This window comes from Pteropus medius, unplaced genomic scaffold (assembly GCF_902729225.1).
Source record: "Pteropus medius unplaced genomic scaffold, Ma_sr-lr_union100, whole genome shotgun sequence".
Lineage (NCBI taxonomy): Eukaryota > Metazoa > Chordata > Mammalia > Chiroptera > Pteropodidae > Pteropus > Pteropus medius.
The window spans coordinates 50,719-63,684 of record NW_024342539.1 but is presented as its reverse complement, the minus strand read 5'-3'; the positions used below and the strand labels follow the sequence as shown (position 1 = coordinate 63,684).

General features: G+C 44.7%; 1 protein-coding gene across 2 annotated transcripts in view; it reads left to right on the top strand.

Moving 5' to 3' along the window:
- The window catches only part of PTDSS1 (phosphatidylserine synthase 1), a 59,341-nt gene that overhangs the window by 43,082 nt on the left and 3,293 nt on the right, over positions 1-12,966 (top strand). For both annotated transcript variants that reach the window (XM_039866345.1, XM_039866344.1), the window contains exons 10-11: positions 4,982-5,081; positions 12,355-12,423. In XM_039866345.1, coding sequence (XP_039722279.1) covers positions 4,982-5,081; positions 12,355-12,423 — 169 coding nt within the window. The remainder of the gene's footprint in view (positions 1-4,981; positions 5,082-12,354; positions 12,424-12,966) is intronic.

The window sequence follows — 12,966 nt, the reverse complement described above, 5'->3', positions numbered from 1 at the left end:
AAAGGCATTTCTGCTCACCCTAATTAGAAAGTTACTCAGTCCAGAGCGCTTCCTGGCTACCTGTGTAGTGGTGTAGCATTTGTGTCTGTTATACACCACTCATGCCATTGTGGGCGGGTCGTCTCCTGGCTGGCTGAAGGGTGGCTGCCCTGGGCCTGGAGCCATCCCAGTGATGCAGGACAGTGGCACATTTCCCCGAGATGGTGGGGGGAGACCAAGCCCTGGACTGAGTGAAGAAGGTCTTTTGGCAGAGAGTGTAGGAAGAATTCAACACATGCCAAAGTTAGAGTCAACAGGAAAGTTTATTAGAGAAGCGGTAAGACCCCACAAACAGTTTGGTCTCCTCTCAGAGGCAGAGAGTGAGAGGGACCAAGAAAGACTTGGAAAGATAGTGAGTAGAGACTGGCCCATTGTTCAGGGAATTCATTTTCTACATCATTCTTTAGTTCCCGTAAGTTTTTGTCTAACCCATTTCCTTTGAAATGGACATACAGTGAATAAGGAGAAGAGTATGTAGGTGAAAAGGTAAGAATATGTAGAGTGAAAAGCCTGCTGGCAGTTCCTAGCCTTTAACTATGGTTTTAGCCTTAGGGAAAGACCCCTGGTTCCTGTTTCCGCTGCACAGGTGTGGAGAATGGGTTGTTATTAATCCAGCAGAAATCGTCCTTTGTTCTGAAGGTGTCCTCCTGGCCTGGCTGCAGGGCTGATCAGCACACTGCAGTCTCTGATTGTGGCTTGATTAACATTTTAATTCTCTTACCTCTTTCCTACCTTACCAGTAGAGCATCTTGTGCAGCTATGGAAGAGTCTTTATGGGATGCAGGCAGGCTGGGGCATCCTCAGAATCCAACAGCAAGTTTTGTTGGCATGCCGAAAACTCCGTGCTTGTGCATCCAGCTTACTTGCACTGAGCCTAGAGCTTTTATGCCCCAATTTCTGTAATAGCCCTGCTTACATTCTTGTTGCACTCACTGAGGAGCACCTTACTCTGGGCTCTACATTAACATCTTTATTTCTGCCCTGTCTCTTAAAGTGCAGGCTCCAAAGATGGGGAGCTGAGAGTGTGCTTCAGCAGACCAGCCTCGACCCCAGCAGAAGCACCTCAGGCAGCCCAGAGAGTTTGCCTACTGCCCATGCTAATTCAAGATAAGGATGGCCACAGGCATCAAAGGGAGTTGGAGCTCTGAATGAATTCCATCCAACACAATTTGGCCACCTCTTCAGTTTGTTAAAGATCAGATTTACATTTGCACTGAGTTCAGGGAGCCCTGGGGAAGAGCTTGTACTGTCTTCGCTGACAGACTTAATAGAGGCTCCCATCCTACCCAAGCCTTGGCCTCAGCCCTAAGCTAGCAGCCATTTAAATCTTATATAAAAGTAATGTTAACATTCCAGGACATTGTTTATTAGGACTCCCTCTGGGGGCAATGGCTCGTGGTTAAAAAGCCCATGTGATTGTTGAGTTTTACTGCCTCCCAGTTTCGATCACCCCTCACATCGCCACAGCTACTCCCCTGGTCCTCTCCCTGCATTCGAGGACTCGCTGCTTCTGTTCTTGCCTCCTCACCACCAGTTCTCAGTTCAGCTGCCAGACTATCTTATTAAAATGTGATTCGCTGAATCATGTTCAACTCTCTGCTCCAGGGGCTCCTGGCTCCCTCAGACGAAAAGCCAAGCCCTTGGGTGGCCCTCAAGACCCTTGCTACTGTGACACAACTCTCTCCCTTCTCCCTCCTTCCACTCCCTCCCCCCAAAAGACACACACTGACCCTAACTCCCGTCACCTCACTGAGAGGCCACATTCATGGACAAGGGCTTAACTAACATTCCTCAGCACATAGGGGCAAAGCATATCCTAAAGTTGCTGACTAAAAAGCTCTGGTCTTCAGAAGAAACTTCAGTTCATTATGAAGTCAACAGGGTGGATCTTGACCAGCATTTCCTTAAAATGAAATAGAATAGAAAAATGTCAGAGTACGGGTGTTACTACCGGGGCGATATGAAATCCGGCGTCACCCCAGTGGCATGAGTGGAGGGTGGGTCCTTGGTTCTTCCCCACTGACACAGCAAAGAATTACAGATCAGCGAGATTTAGAAAAAGTGAGATTTATTAAAAGTATGTTTTAGAAGGAGATGAGCCATGCTAAGGAAGGCTGCAGCCCTGTGGAATTTGGTAAGTGAAAAGGTAAAAGATAAAAGACAGAGCACACTCCAAGGGAGGAACCAGTTTTCAGCAAAGAGTTGTAACAGCACGGAAGAGGGAAGGTCTGCATTAGGGCATCATGGGTGGTTACAAAGGTGTTCCTAGGTGATTGGCCCGGGAGGTCATTTTGATTGACATTTGGCTGTTATATAACACTACGCTTCTTACACATGTGCTTACCCAGAACTCAGTCTGTTATATTAGATTCATGAACTTCCAGAAAGAGACATGGTATTATAATGATGGTATAATGAGTCTGAGGTTGCGGGCAGGTTAAGGTAGTACCTTCTGTGTAAGCATCAGCGGCTGGATTAAAGTCCTTTGTCTCTCAGGATGCAGGAGTGATTCTTTAACTACAAATGGGGTGTTCTTTAGACTGTCTCGGGCCTGGGCCGCCATTCCTTTGTTCCCCTGTTGCTCATGTCTGTCTAACCTAACAAGGGGACAAATTATTTTATGAAACTTGTTTCAGGTGTGTGTGTGTGTGTGCGCACGCACAAGCGCACGTATGTACGTACGTGTACTGGGTCACAATAAAAGGTTTCTTGCCATGGTCTCAGATCACAGAAGTCAGAAACACAGCTCTAGCCTGCTGATCACCATGCTTTTGAAAGGTGACTCAATCTAGTTAAATATCCAGAAATCTCATAGTAAACTCCAGGTGTTCTGTCTGGCTTAAGAGCAGACAGGCACACTTAGTTCCAGGGCTTAGCACTTTCTGTTGTATTTCAAGAAGTCCTGGCCAAAGGTTAAATACTCTTTTTATGTTCACTCACAGGCACCCTTCCCCTCACTATGCAGCCTGGAAGTAACGAAAGTTTAGCTGCCATCTAGTGTCAGCTCACAGTCTAGACCAGGATCAAGTGAAACTCAGACCTACACTTATAAGCCTCCTGTTCACCTCAGCTAAAATGATACTTTCTCACACGTGCCATGCTTTGTTGCAGGGCTTTTTGCAGATTCAGGCCAATAATTCCTAAACCTTCTTTGGCTGGGGCTAGGGGAAAAGAGCCCCAAACTCTCTAAAATGGTTCTTTTCAGGTGTCCAGTTGTTTGGAGCCATCCACACATTCGATGATGGCAGTGACCTCTGTGTCTACCAGCAGGTAGTGGGGCACAGAGCCTTCTGGGCCCCTTCTTGTACTTTTAGTGCAACCGTACTAATCTCTGATTGTTCGTATTTCATCTCAAGCAAGGGACACAAAAGTGGCCTTGCATGAAATCTGTTTGTATGCTTTTTTTCCTATGCATTCTTAAGCAGTCTTTGGGATTGCGTGACTAGCTGTGTCACTCTTACCTCATCGTTTTTATCTTGTGCTCTGAGTCTTAATAAAAGTCAGATTTTTATAATGAACATAAGAGTGGCTTTTTTTTCTTTGATCTTTAATTAGAGGATATATCATGAAGTTTTTTGTTTTTTAACATTTTTGTATTTAGCAAAGTTGCTTACAGATCGAGAGAGGATAAAGGGTTTATATTGTCAGCAAACATGGCAGATGTTGAATTTGGAAATTTTTAGGCGGCTGAGAGGGAATGTGATTTTTGCCTTCAAGTTATTGAAAGACACAGGCTCAAACTCACCCTGTCCGACTGTAGATGGCAGACTTAGTACCCATGGGTGGAAGGAGACAGAGGCCAGCCTGAGACAAGGAAAAGCATCCAAACAACTAAAGAGACTGAGTGGCAGAATAAGTCGCCCACAAAGGTAGTGGGTTCCCGGTCCCTGAGAAGGTTCCAGCAAGTGGTGACTGTCCACCCTGGTGGTAATAGGCACTGAGTTAGCGATACCAGGTGCCTCCAGCTATTAAGATGTATGAGCTGAGATTCTAGTCTTGGAGGAAGAAAGAAGTTAAAAAAGAGTTTTATTTCTTGGAAGGAGCAGAGGGACGAATAGGCAAGGGGACAGAATTTTTAGGGCAGTGACACTACTCTGTATAATTCAATAATGGTGGATACATGTCATTCTCATTTGTCCAATAGACAATTGAATGTATAATATAAGAGTGTGAACCCTGATGTCAGCTGTGGACTTTGGGTGATAATGATGTGTCGGTATAGGTTCATTGATTGTAACAAATATACCACTCTTGTAAGGATGTTGATAGTGTGGGAGGCGATGCAGAGTATGAGGTAAATCTGTAACTTCCCCTCAATTTTGCTGTGAACCTAAAACTCCTTTAAAAAAATACCCAGTCTTTAAAAAAAAAAAGAAGTAATAGTAAAATAAATTTTATTGCATCTAAAACACACACACACACACACACACACACACACACACACACACACACAGAGTTGACTCTTGAACAGCACGGAGGTTAAGGGCAACAACCCCCCACACAGTCAAAACTCCACACAAAACTTCGATTCCCTAAAAACTTAAATTCTAAAAGCCTACTGTTGACTGGAAGCCTTATTGATAACACAAACAGTTGATTGACATATTTTGCATGTTATATGTATTGCACACTGTAAATTAAAGTTAGAGAAAAGAAAATGTTACTGAGAAAATCATAAGGATTTTCAGTATTGATTGAAAAAAATTCACACATAGGTGGACCCATGCAGTTCAAACCCATGTCATTCAAGGGTCAACTGTGTTTAATTTTGAAGAAAATGCAGTATGCTAGAACAATGTCATTTTGTTTGGGGCCTGCTACCGGTGTTTGGGGCAGAAACATGACCAGTTGAACTTTTTGATGGAATAATGCGTATTTCTGGTAATGCATATGCTCTGATAAAACAGATTAGTATTTGACTTCCTGTTCTCTGTTTACCTAGGGTCATTGGTTTCCTGGAAGCTATTGTTTGCATAAAATTTGGACAGGATCTCTTCTCTAAGACCCAAATACTCTATGTTGTGCTTTGGCTTCTTTGCGTGGTAAGTCCTTACTTTTTCACTCAAAGAGTTAACTAAATTCTCCATGCTGTCTGTTAAAAAAAAAAAAAAAAAAAAAAACCTCTCATGTACCAAGTTTCCTTAGAAATTCATAGACAGGACATTCTGTTTGTAATAACCTGAGATTGGTCACCACCAGTCCAAAGTTCAAAAATAAGCACATAGGGTCACATGCCATACAAAATGGGTCACCTTGGCAGGTTCTGGTCAGACGCCCTCAGCAGTTGCACCGTTCATGCATTTATTTCACTTAAGGGAATTCATCTGCATGTGAAGAATTTCAGGCCTGCCATGAAGCAACAAGGATAATTACAGTGCCTTGTAACACACCTTACTGTATAAGCATTTATGTGCAATACGACAGGCTGTAGTTGATAGGCCATGTGAGATGTTTTTTGAAAGTGATCAGACCGTGCAGTTTCTGCCCTGCCAGCTGCCTTCCTAGGGGAAGCCTGTGTAGGGTAAGCTTCCTCTGTGAAGGGCAGAGCCTGTGGCCTCCAGCCCTGTTGTCCTGGGACTTTTCCTTCGCCTTTCACAGGGAGTAAGATCTTCCCCCGCTTTCACATTTTTTGACTGCCTTTCTTAGTTTGTTTTATTATTTTGGAAAAAAGTCTTATTTTACATTCAAGCTTAGGATCTTTTCCTTACTTAGTTCAGAAAATTAATTTGGGCTTTCTTTATAATTACAGAAAATTTCAAACATATTTGAAAGTAGATAAAGTAGATGACCCCTCATGTACCCATTATCCAGTTTCAACAATTACAGCTCACAGCCAGTTTTGTTTCCTTATATTTCCTACTCACTATCTCTACCCCAAATTATTTTGAAGCAGACCACCTGTAATATTTCAGGATTTATCTCTAAAAGAAGATAAGAATGTTTTGTTTTTGTTTCATGCAGCCACCATACCATTATCACATGTGAAAAAAAATTAACAGTAATTCCTTAATGCAGTCAAATATCTAATCAGTGTTCAAATTACTGACATTTTCTTAAATTTTAATAGTTTATTTGAGTCAGTGCCCACATTTTGCAATTCTTGTCATGCTTTTTAAGTCTCAGTCTATACTTTCCTTCTATGTCTAGCTCTCTCTCTCTCATACTTTATTTGTTGAGGAAATCAGCTTTCGTCCTGTATATTTCCCCACAGTCTGGATTTTACTGATTTCATCCTGTGCAGTAATTTAACAGATTTCTTTGTCCTCTGTATTTTCTATAAATTGGTAGCTGGATCTAGAAGCTTAATCAGATTCAGTTTTTTTTTTTTTTTTTTTTTTTTTTTTTTTTGCAAGACTAACCTTTGTATTTTTAAAGTGTTTTTTCGTTTGTTTGTTTTTTTGCCTTTCATGGTGCCTATTTTTAGGGTTACTTATTAGCAAAACTAGCTGTGCCAGGGCACCTTGAGCTTGTTCTGTCTTCTTTTATATTGAACAATAAAAGGTAATAAGGATTTCCTTTGTACTTAAACTCCAGGGTTAATGCTCAAGTGTATTTTTTCTGTCCTGGTGAGACTAGATATGAAGATTGGTTAGGGGAGTGTGTCAGACGTGCCTGGAGATTTTAACCAAGCACTTCTCACATTGCTCTCTGGCATGTTCCCCTCGGGTGTGTGAACTGTAGCATGACCTACTGCCCTCACCTGGTGCCAGAGGGAACACAGACAGGTGGAGGCAGGTGGGACTGCTGGGACATAGGTAGGTGCCCTTCTCACAAGAGCCTGTAGCAGGCTCCCAGCCACCAGTGCACAGCTTTCACTGGGGCATCGGTGGCCAGAACGGTCTTCTCAAGGCCGTGTCCGAGAAGCCTTCTCTGGGCACCCTGCCTGCAGGGACCTCACCAGTCTCTTTTTAAGTTTGAGACTTTCTCTCTGGTTTACTTATTTGACACTTAGCATACACTTCCTTACGTTGATGACTTTTGATTTGCCTTCGTGTGATTATGTTATTATTGAGGACATGAACCACATCTGGTCTTCCCGTCGATCTCGCTTTCACTTAGCACGGTCCCTTGTACGTCTGTCATTCCTTCACACTTCCTGAGTGCTTATCAAAGCTGCATCTGATGCTGGACCCCTGCAGATACATGATGGTGATGACAAAATTTATTAACGCTTACCATATGCCAGACACTGTTCCAAACCCTGCTCATGAATGATACATTTGATCTTTACACTTTGTGGGGAGGTACTTTATTAACCTTCTTTTATTGATGAATAAGTAAAGTCACAGAGAGGTTCATTAAGGTGCCCCAGCCTACACAGAGACTAAGTGGCAGAGGCAGGGCTCAAACCCAGACAATCTGGCTAGAGAGCTCCTGCTCCCCTCCACCAAGGGCAGTCCCTCTAGGAGTCTCTACATCCAGGCAATAGAATTATACATGCAAAAGAGCAATGTTAATGGGTGATTAGTATTCAGAAGGACGTGTACATAGAGCTGAAAGAGCCCTGGAGAGAGCACCAGGCGGCATGGGGAGTTGGCAAGGGCTCCCTGGAGGTAATGAGTGAACAGGACTTGGAAGGAGCACAATGAGTGGCTCTCCCATCCCTCAGGTGCCCAGCTAAAAACCTGGGAGGCTGCTTCCTGTCCTTTGTCATTCTTCAAATCAGCAGGTCACCAGATTTCAGTCATTCAACCATGTGGCCCAGCTCCACCCTCCTCTCCATTCTCACTGCCTTTGCAGCTGTCTAGACACCTGTTCTCCCTCCATCCTGCCCTTCAGATCCATTTTCTACACTGTTGCCAAAGCGATCTTTCAGAATCCAGATCTGAATCTCTTCCCTGCTCAGAATCATTCCCTATTACTGGTGGCTTGAGAGAGCCCAATGATAGAATATTTTTCCCCATCCAAGTTCAGAGTAATTAAGAGAAAGGCAGGATGAGAGGAGGATCTAGAGATCAGAATAGCATCTTTATTACTGAGAATCTGCATCTTTCACTATCAGCTTTAGATGCTTGACAATGAGGGGCTTCCAGATAGTGAACCCCGGAATAGACCTCCAGCCCCAGGAATCAGGCCTCCCTACGTTGTGCTGGTGGCCTGGCATCTGGAGGGAAATGCCCATCTTCCTTCTTTCAGATTCACCAGGAAGATAAGAGTTAGCTATTCTGCAGGGAAGGAGTAAAGGGTAGAGAGAAGCTGGAAAATTATACCAGGAAAACTCCTTCCCTGTAGAAAACAATACCAAGAAGAAGAAGAATCCTGCCACCCACGCGTGCTCTACTCGGCTACCCCAAACTCCTTGGTTACCTCAACGAGCCATCCAGAGTTCTCTTGCCATCACATGGGATGCTTCCTTTGCCTGATCTGAATGCTTTTCTTTCTTCCTCTACCTAGTGAATCTTATGCCAAGACTAAACTTAAATTTATGTCCTCCATGACCTGCAAAGCAGACTAGGAAATACCTTCCTCGGGGACCAATCTCACTTTATACATATTTCTTTGAGTTCTAACTTCAGTGTAATGTAATTTGTAGTGTTTATATCTGTCTCTTCATTCTTTTTCACAAAGAGTACGTTTTCGTTGTCCTTTTGTCCCACTGACTCTAGCACAGTGCCTGATGCATGGGAAATACCCCACAGACACATGGAGAATAAAGGAATAAGTTCAAGAGTCAGAGACAGATGTACATGCAGACTGAGAAACACACACGTGCAAAAGCATGAAGCTGTGCCAGGGCCCAGCGTTCTCAGGAAGATCGCAGCATGTTTGGGCAGCGAGAGTGAGGAGAGCGAGTTGGAGGAAGAGGATAGACGTCTGCTCGGGAAGGACTTTGTGTGTCTGTAGCGGGAAACCCAAAAGAGATTTTTTCCCTGAGAAATGCTGTGGAAGGGAGGAGAGTCTGGAGGGAAAAGGAGTTGGAGGAAGAGTTTAGTCCGAGGGTGTTGCAGGGTCCCAGGTGAGAAATGACTGCCTGAACCAAGGGCTGGATTTGAGAGCTTGTTGAAGAAGTTAGCTCGACACAATGCCGTCCCCTCTAATAGCTGGGAAGGGATGTGAGGGTGACTCCACGGTGTCTAGTTTGTGCCCTTGGTGGCTGTCGGCACAAGTAACAGATCAGGGGATATCAGAAGCCCCTTGAAAGGAGATGAAGTTGGTTTGGGGCATTGGGGTTTGTGGGACTCTTAGAACTTACAGCTGAAGTGTCCTTGGAAATTCCGATCTGTCCAGTAACACTGGATAGACTCGGTCGGTGGTGGAGATGAAAGAGTTGTGTGTAGGACACTGCTGGAGCCATCGGATGAGTTAGGGGACATAGCATGGGTAAGAGGAACTCGCTAAGGATGGAATTCTGCAGAGCTGCCACATGTAGAGGCCAGGCCAGGGCTGAGAAACAGCCACTGGAGAGCAGGACCTTGAAGACAAGCAGAATCTTCCAATTGGTATTAGCAGTGACAAGCACCATGGAGGGGGACCTGGCCCGCAGCGAGGCCAGTGAAGGGTCCCCAAAGAAGAAGAATGGAAACAAGGTTCTGGTGCTTTTTCATACTCATGGCCTTTATTAGAGCTCAAGATTGATCTCAAACTCAGGAGTGGGGTGAACTTTATTCAGTAAAGCAGTGTTAAGTTACGCCCCGCCTCCCACACTACTCAGGGCAACAAAGCTTCTAATTATTCCTCTTGCTTGGTAAGAGAATATATCTGGAACTTGAGATTAATGTGGAAGCAAAGATCTGTTATGCTGCTTAATAATCTCTAGCAGCAGTTGTCTGATCAAACCTGGTAAATGGAACGCTCCTTGTTGTGACCTGTTAGTCGAGCAGGTTTACTCCCTCGCCGGAACATGGTCGTGTGCTGCCACGGCTCTCATCTCACATACTTTTCTTTCTTTTTTTTTCTTCCCTTTTCTTTAAACAAAATCTGTATAGTTGCTATTTTAAATTCAGGTCTTGACATTTTAAGTGGGTACTTGCCTAGATTTCCACAGGTGTGATTGCAAACCCCAAATTACAAGCTTTTGTCTCCTGGGACAAATGTGAAATGGGTCTTTTGTACCTAGGTGAAGTGGTAGATTTGGCAGCCACCGTAGGCCAGTAGTGATGATAAGCTGACCACCTGCCAGTGTCTGGCCTGTCCACCGCAGGGCTGTGTGCTGGGCTGGCCTACCTTCCTACGGGTGGGGCTGGGGAAGGAAGAGGAAGAGCCCCACTCGCCTGCCCTCTGGTGGGCAGAATTCACGATGACAGCCAGCCCAGCCCTCACTGCTCTGAGATCTAGTGGAGTGACCGCTCTGGCCAGCCTCCCCAGCCCCACTGCACAGCCACTGACTGGTCTGGGGAGGTGTAACCTGACCTCCCCAACCTCCCCCTCCTTGTGAAACCTAGGATGGCCTGTTTCGCTCTTCATAAAGGACCTAACACAGACGCAGGCTGCCACACTACAAATCCTCCAGTCTTTCCCACTCTTTCCATGCCATGAAAACAGTACATTTAATGTGGGTGGTGTATGCTAGAAGTCTGAGTATGTACTAGAGTGTGGTCAAGGTCAGAAGTCGTTTTCATTTTCTAATTTTGATATATTTATTCATTGCCTAATTTTTTCAATGGGGGCTATGAATCCTTTTCCTTTAAATCCCTAATGCATAGACAGATGCATGTGAACTAGTGGTCCTCTGTGTTTCGTGTTATCTCTCCACCATGTTGCTATTCCCACTTCAATGACATGAAAGGAGAAGGCCAGCTGGACCGTCTGGACTCTTTTTTGACACTTACGATGATGCTGTTCCCCCAGCAGACACTGAGTAAATATCCTTGACTTAAAGGAGCTGGGCCAGAGCTAGACTGGCAGCCACAGTGCTGAGAATTTCCAGCCTTGCGTCCAGACTGGGCCGTGCAGCGCAGACGAGCGGGTATTGGCTGTTCCCGTGATGCTTTTCTTTCTTTGGGACTGGATGAGTGGATGGATAGTTGAATGGATAGAGATGTGAGGCTATATAGACAAAGTCAGTACTTATCTCGATAGCTGTCCTTAAACCTTGTATCCAGGAATATCAAGAGACCTGTGTTCTGGCTCCAGTTTTGCCATGTACTTGCCATGTGTCCTTGAAAGGGCCATTTTGTTTTTTTCTTTTGTGAAGTTGAAATTAATGATCTCTGTGGCGACCCTTTTAGATCTATAGTTATGATTCTTATAAAGAATGAAAAATTATTTTATGCCTATTCCCACGGTTGGCGTATGGCGATAGGTCCTCAGTAGGATATACAGTGCAGCAGATAGAGGTTAGACAGTGAGGATGGTGTGGTACAGATGGGTTCCTAAAGCAAGGCATTCTGAAGAAGTTTAGCTTTGAAACAGGCGGTCGTTTTGTTTTGATCGGCATACACTCAGGAAGCTGAGGCCTGGCTGAAGGACCTGGCGGGGAGTCCTCTGTCCTTGCTCCCGTCACATGCTCTCCCTCTCTAGCTTGGTGCTCGGTCTCGGTGGCCAGGAACTTTTCCCCAGCATGTTTTTAGACTTTGGATTCACATAAAGTCTATTCTTTCCTTAGATAAGAGTATAACTTAGGGTGCGGTGCAGGGCGGGTAGGGATGCTGGTGGGGAAGGAGAGGTTATCTCTGCCCTGTCCCCATGGACCACACCCTTCTCATTTTACTCAGGGACTTACAAGGCATATTTATTTTTTGTTTACTTTCCTATCTCCTTAAGAAAAACAAAAGCAACCAGAACCAGAGTCAGAGGGGGGCCCCTGAGACTAAAAAGCAGTAAAAAGGCAGTCCCAAGCCAGGCCAGTAGTGGCCAGCTGTGTTCTGTAGCCGACACAGTGGGCGTTTGTCCCGAATGCCCTCCAGCCCCACTGTGACCCCAGACTGAATGAAACTGCTTTTTCATTCAGAAATCCTCTTTCCCACAGAAGCTGACAAACTGAGTCCTTATAATTCTCCCTAGTGATGGAAGGAGAGGATGGGCCGTGAAACCAGAAATACAGTAGAGAATCCCGTATGTCCTCTTGAGCAGAACCTGCGAAGCCGTTTAGAAAATGCATCCCATTTATCCCACCTCTAAACATGATCTTCTGTTCTGATAGGAGAGTCACAGGTAGAACTCATCATAACTCTTCTTGTCAAAAGCTTTGGAGATGCTCCCCCAACTCATGGGGCTCATCTCTGCCACATCCAGCCATTTTTTGACCAACGTCCTAGGAAAGATGACAGAAACGCATCAAGCTGTCTTGTGTGAATTCCCATTGAAACCCTGAAGTTCTGGGAAACAGAATTTGTGCAACATCATTTATTAAATGTGCTGGTTTTTCTCTTCCAGGCTTTCACCACCTTCCTGTGTCTGTACGGCATGGTGTGGTATGCAGAGCACTATGGTCACCGGGAAAAGGTATGGGAGGGAAGGCAGAGATGGCTTTTATTTAAAGTAATCACATCTGGCTTAGAGCTTTAACTCAGAGCATAGTCACATGGGAATATGCTGGGTCGGCATGTGAGAGCTGGGCTTCAGTCCTCGCCATGTAGAAACTTAACCAGTTCAAAATTCGTTCCCTATCAGTTGCTGTCCATGCTTGTGATTGCCCTGTTCAATAGGTTGCAGTATTTATTCTCTTTTTGTAAGGGGTTTAAAACTTAATTATTTAAACAAAATTGTGGAGAGAGCCCTGGACTAGTTTTTGGAAGGCTGGGTCTTATTCCTGGCCCTTCCAACTTTGCGCAGGCCTCTTCCTGTGCCCCAGCCTGGGGCCCCATCGCAAAATGCCTGCCCCGCCCACCTCTTAGTGAACACGAGTATTAAAGTGGAAAATAGATGTGTGCAGGCTTAATATGCTGTAGCAGTCTTGTCAACTGTAATTTTTAAGTAAAAATAACAGCTTCCATCCTTTATTTATACCTTGAGTCTAAGGAACTAAAGTACTTTCTAGAAGGTTTA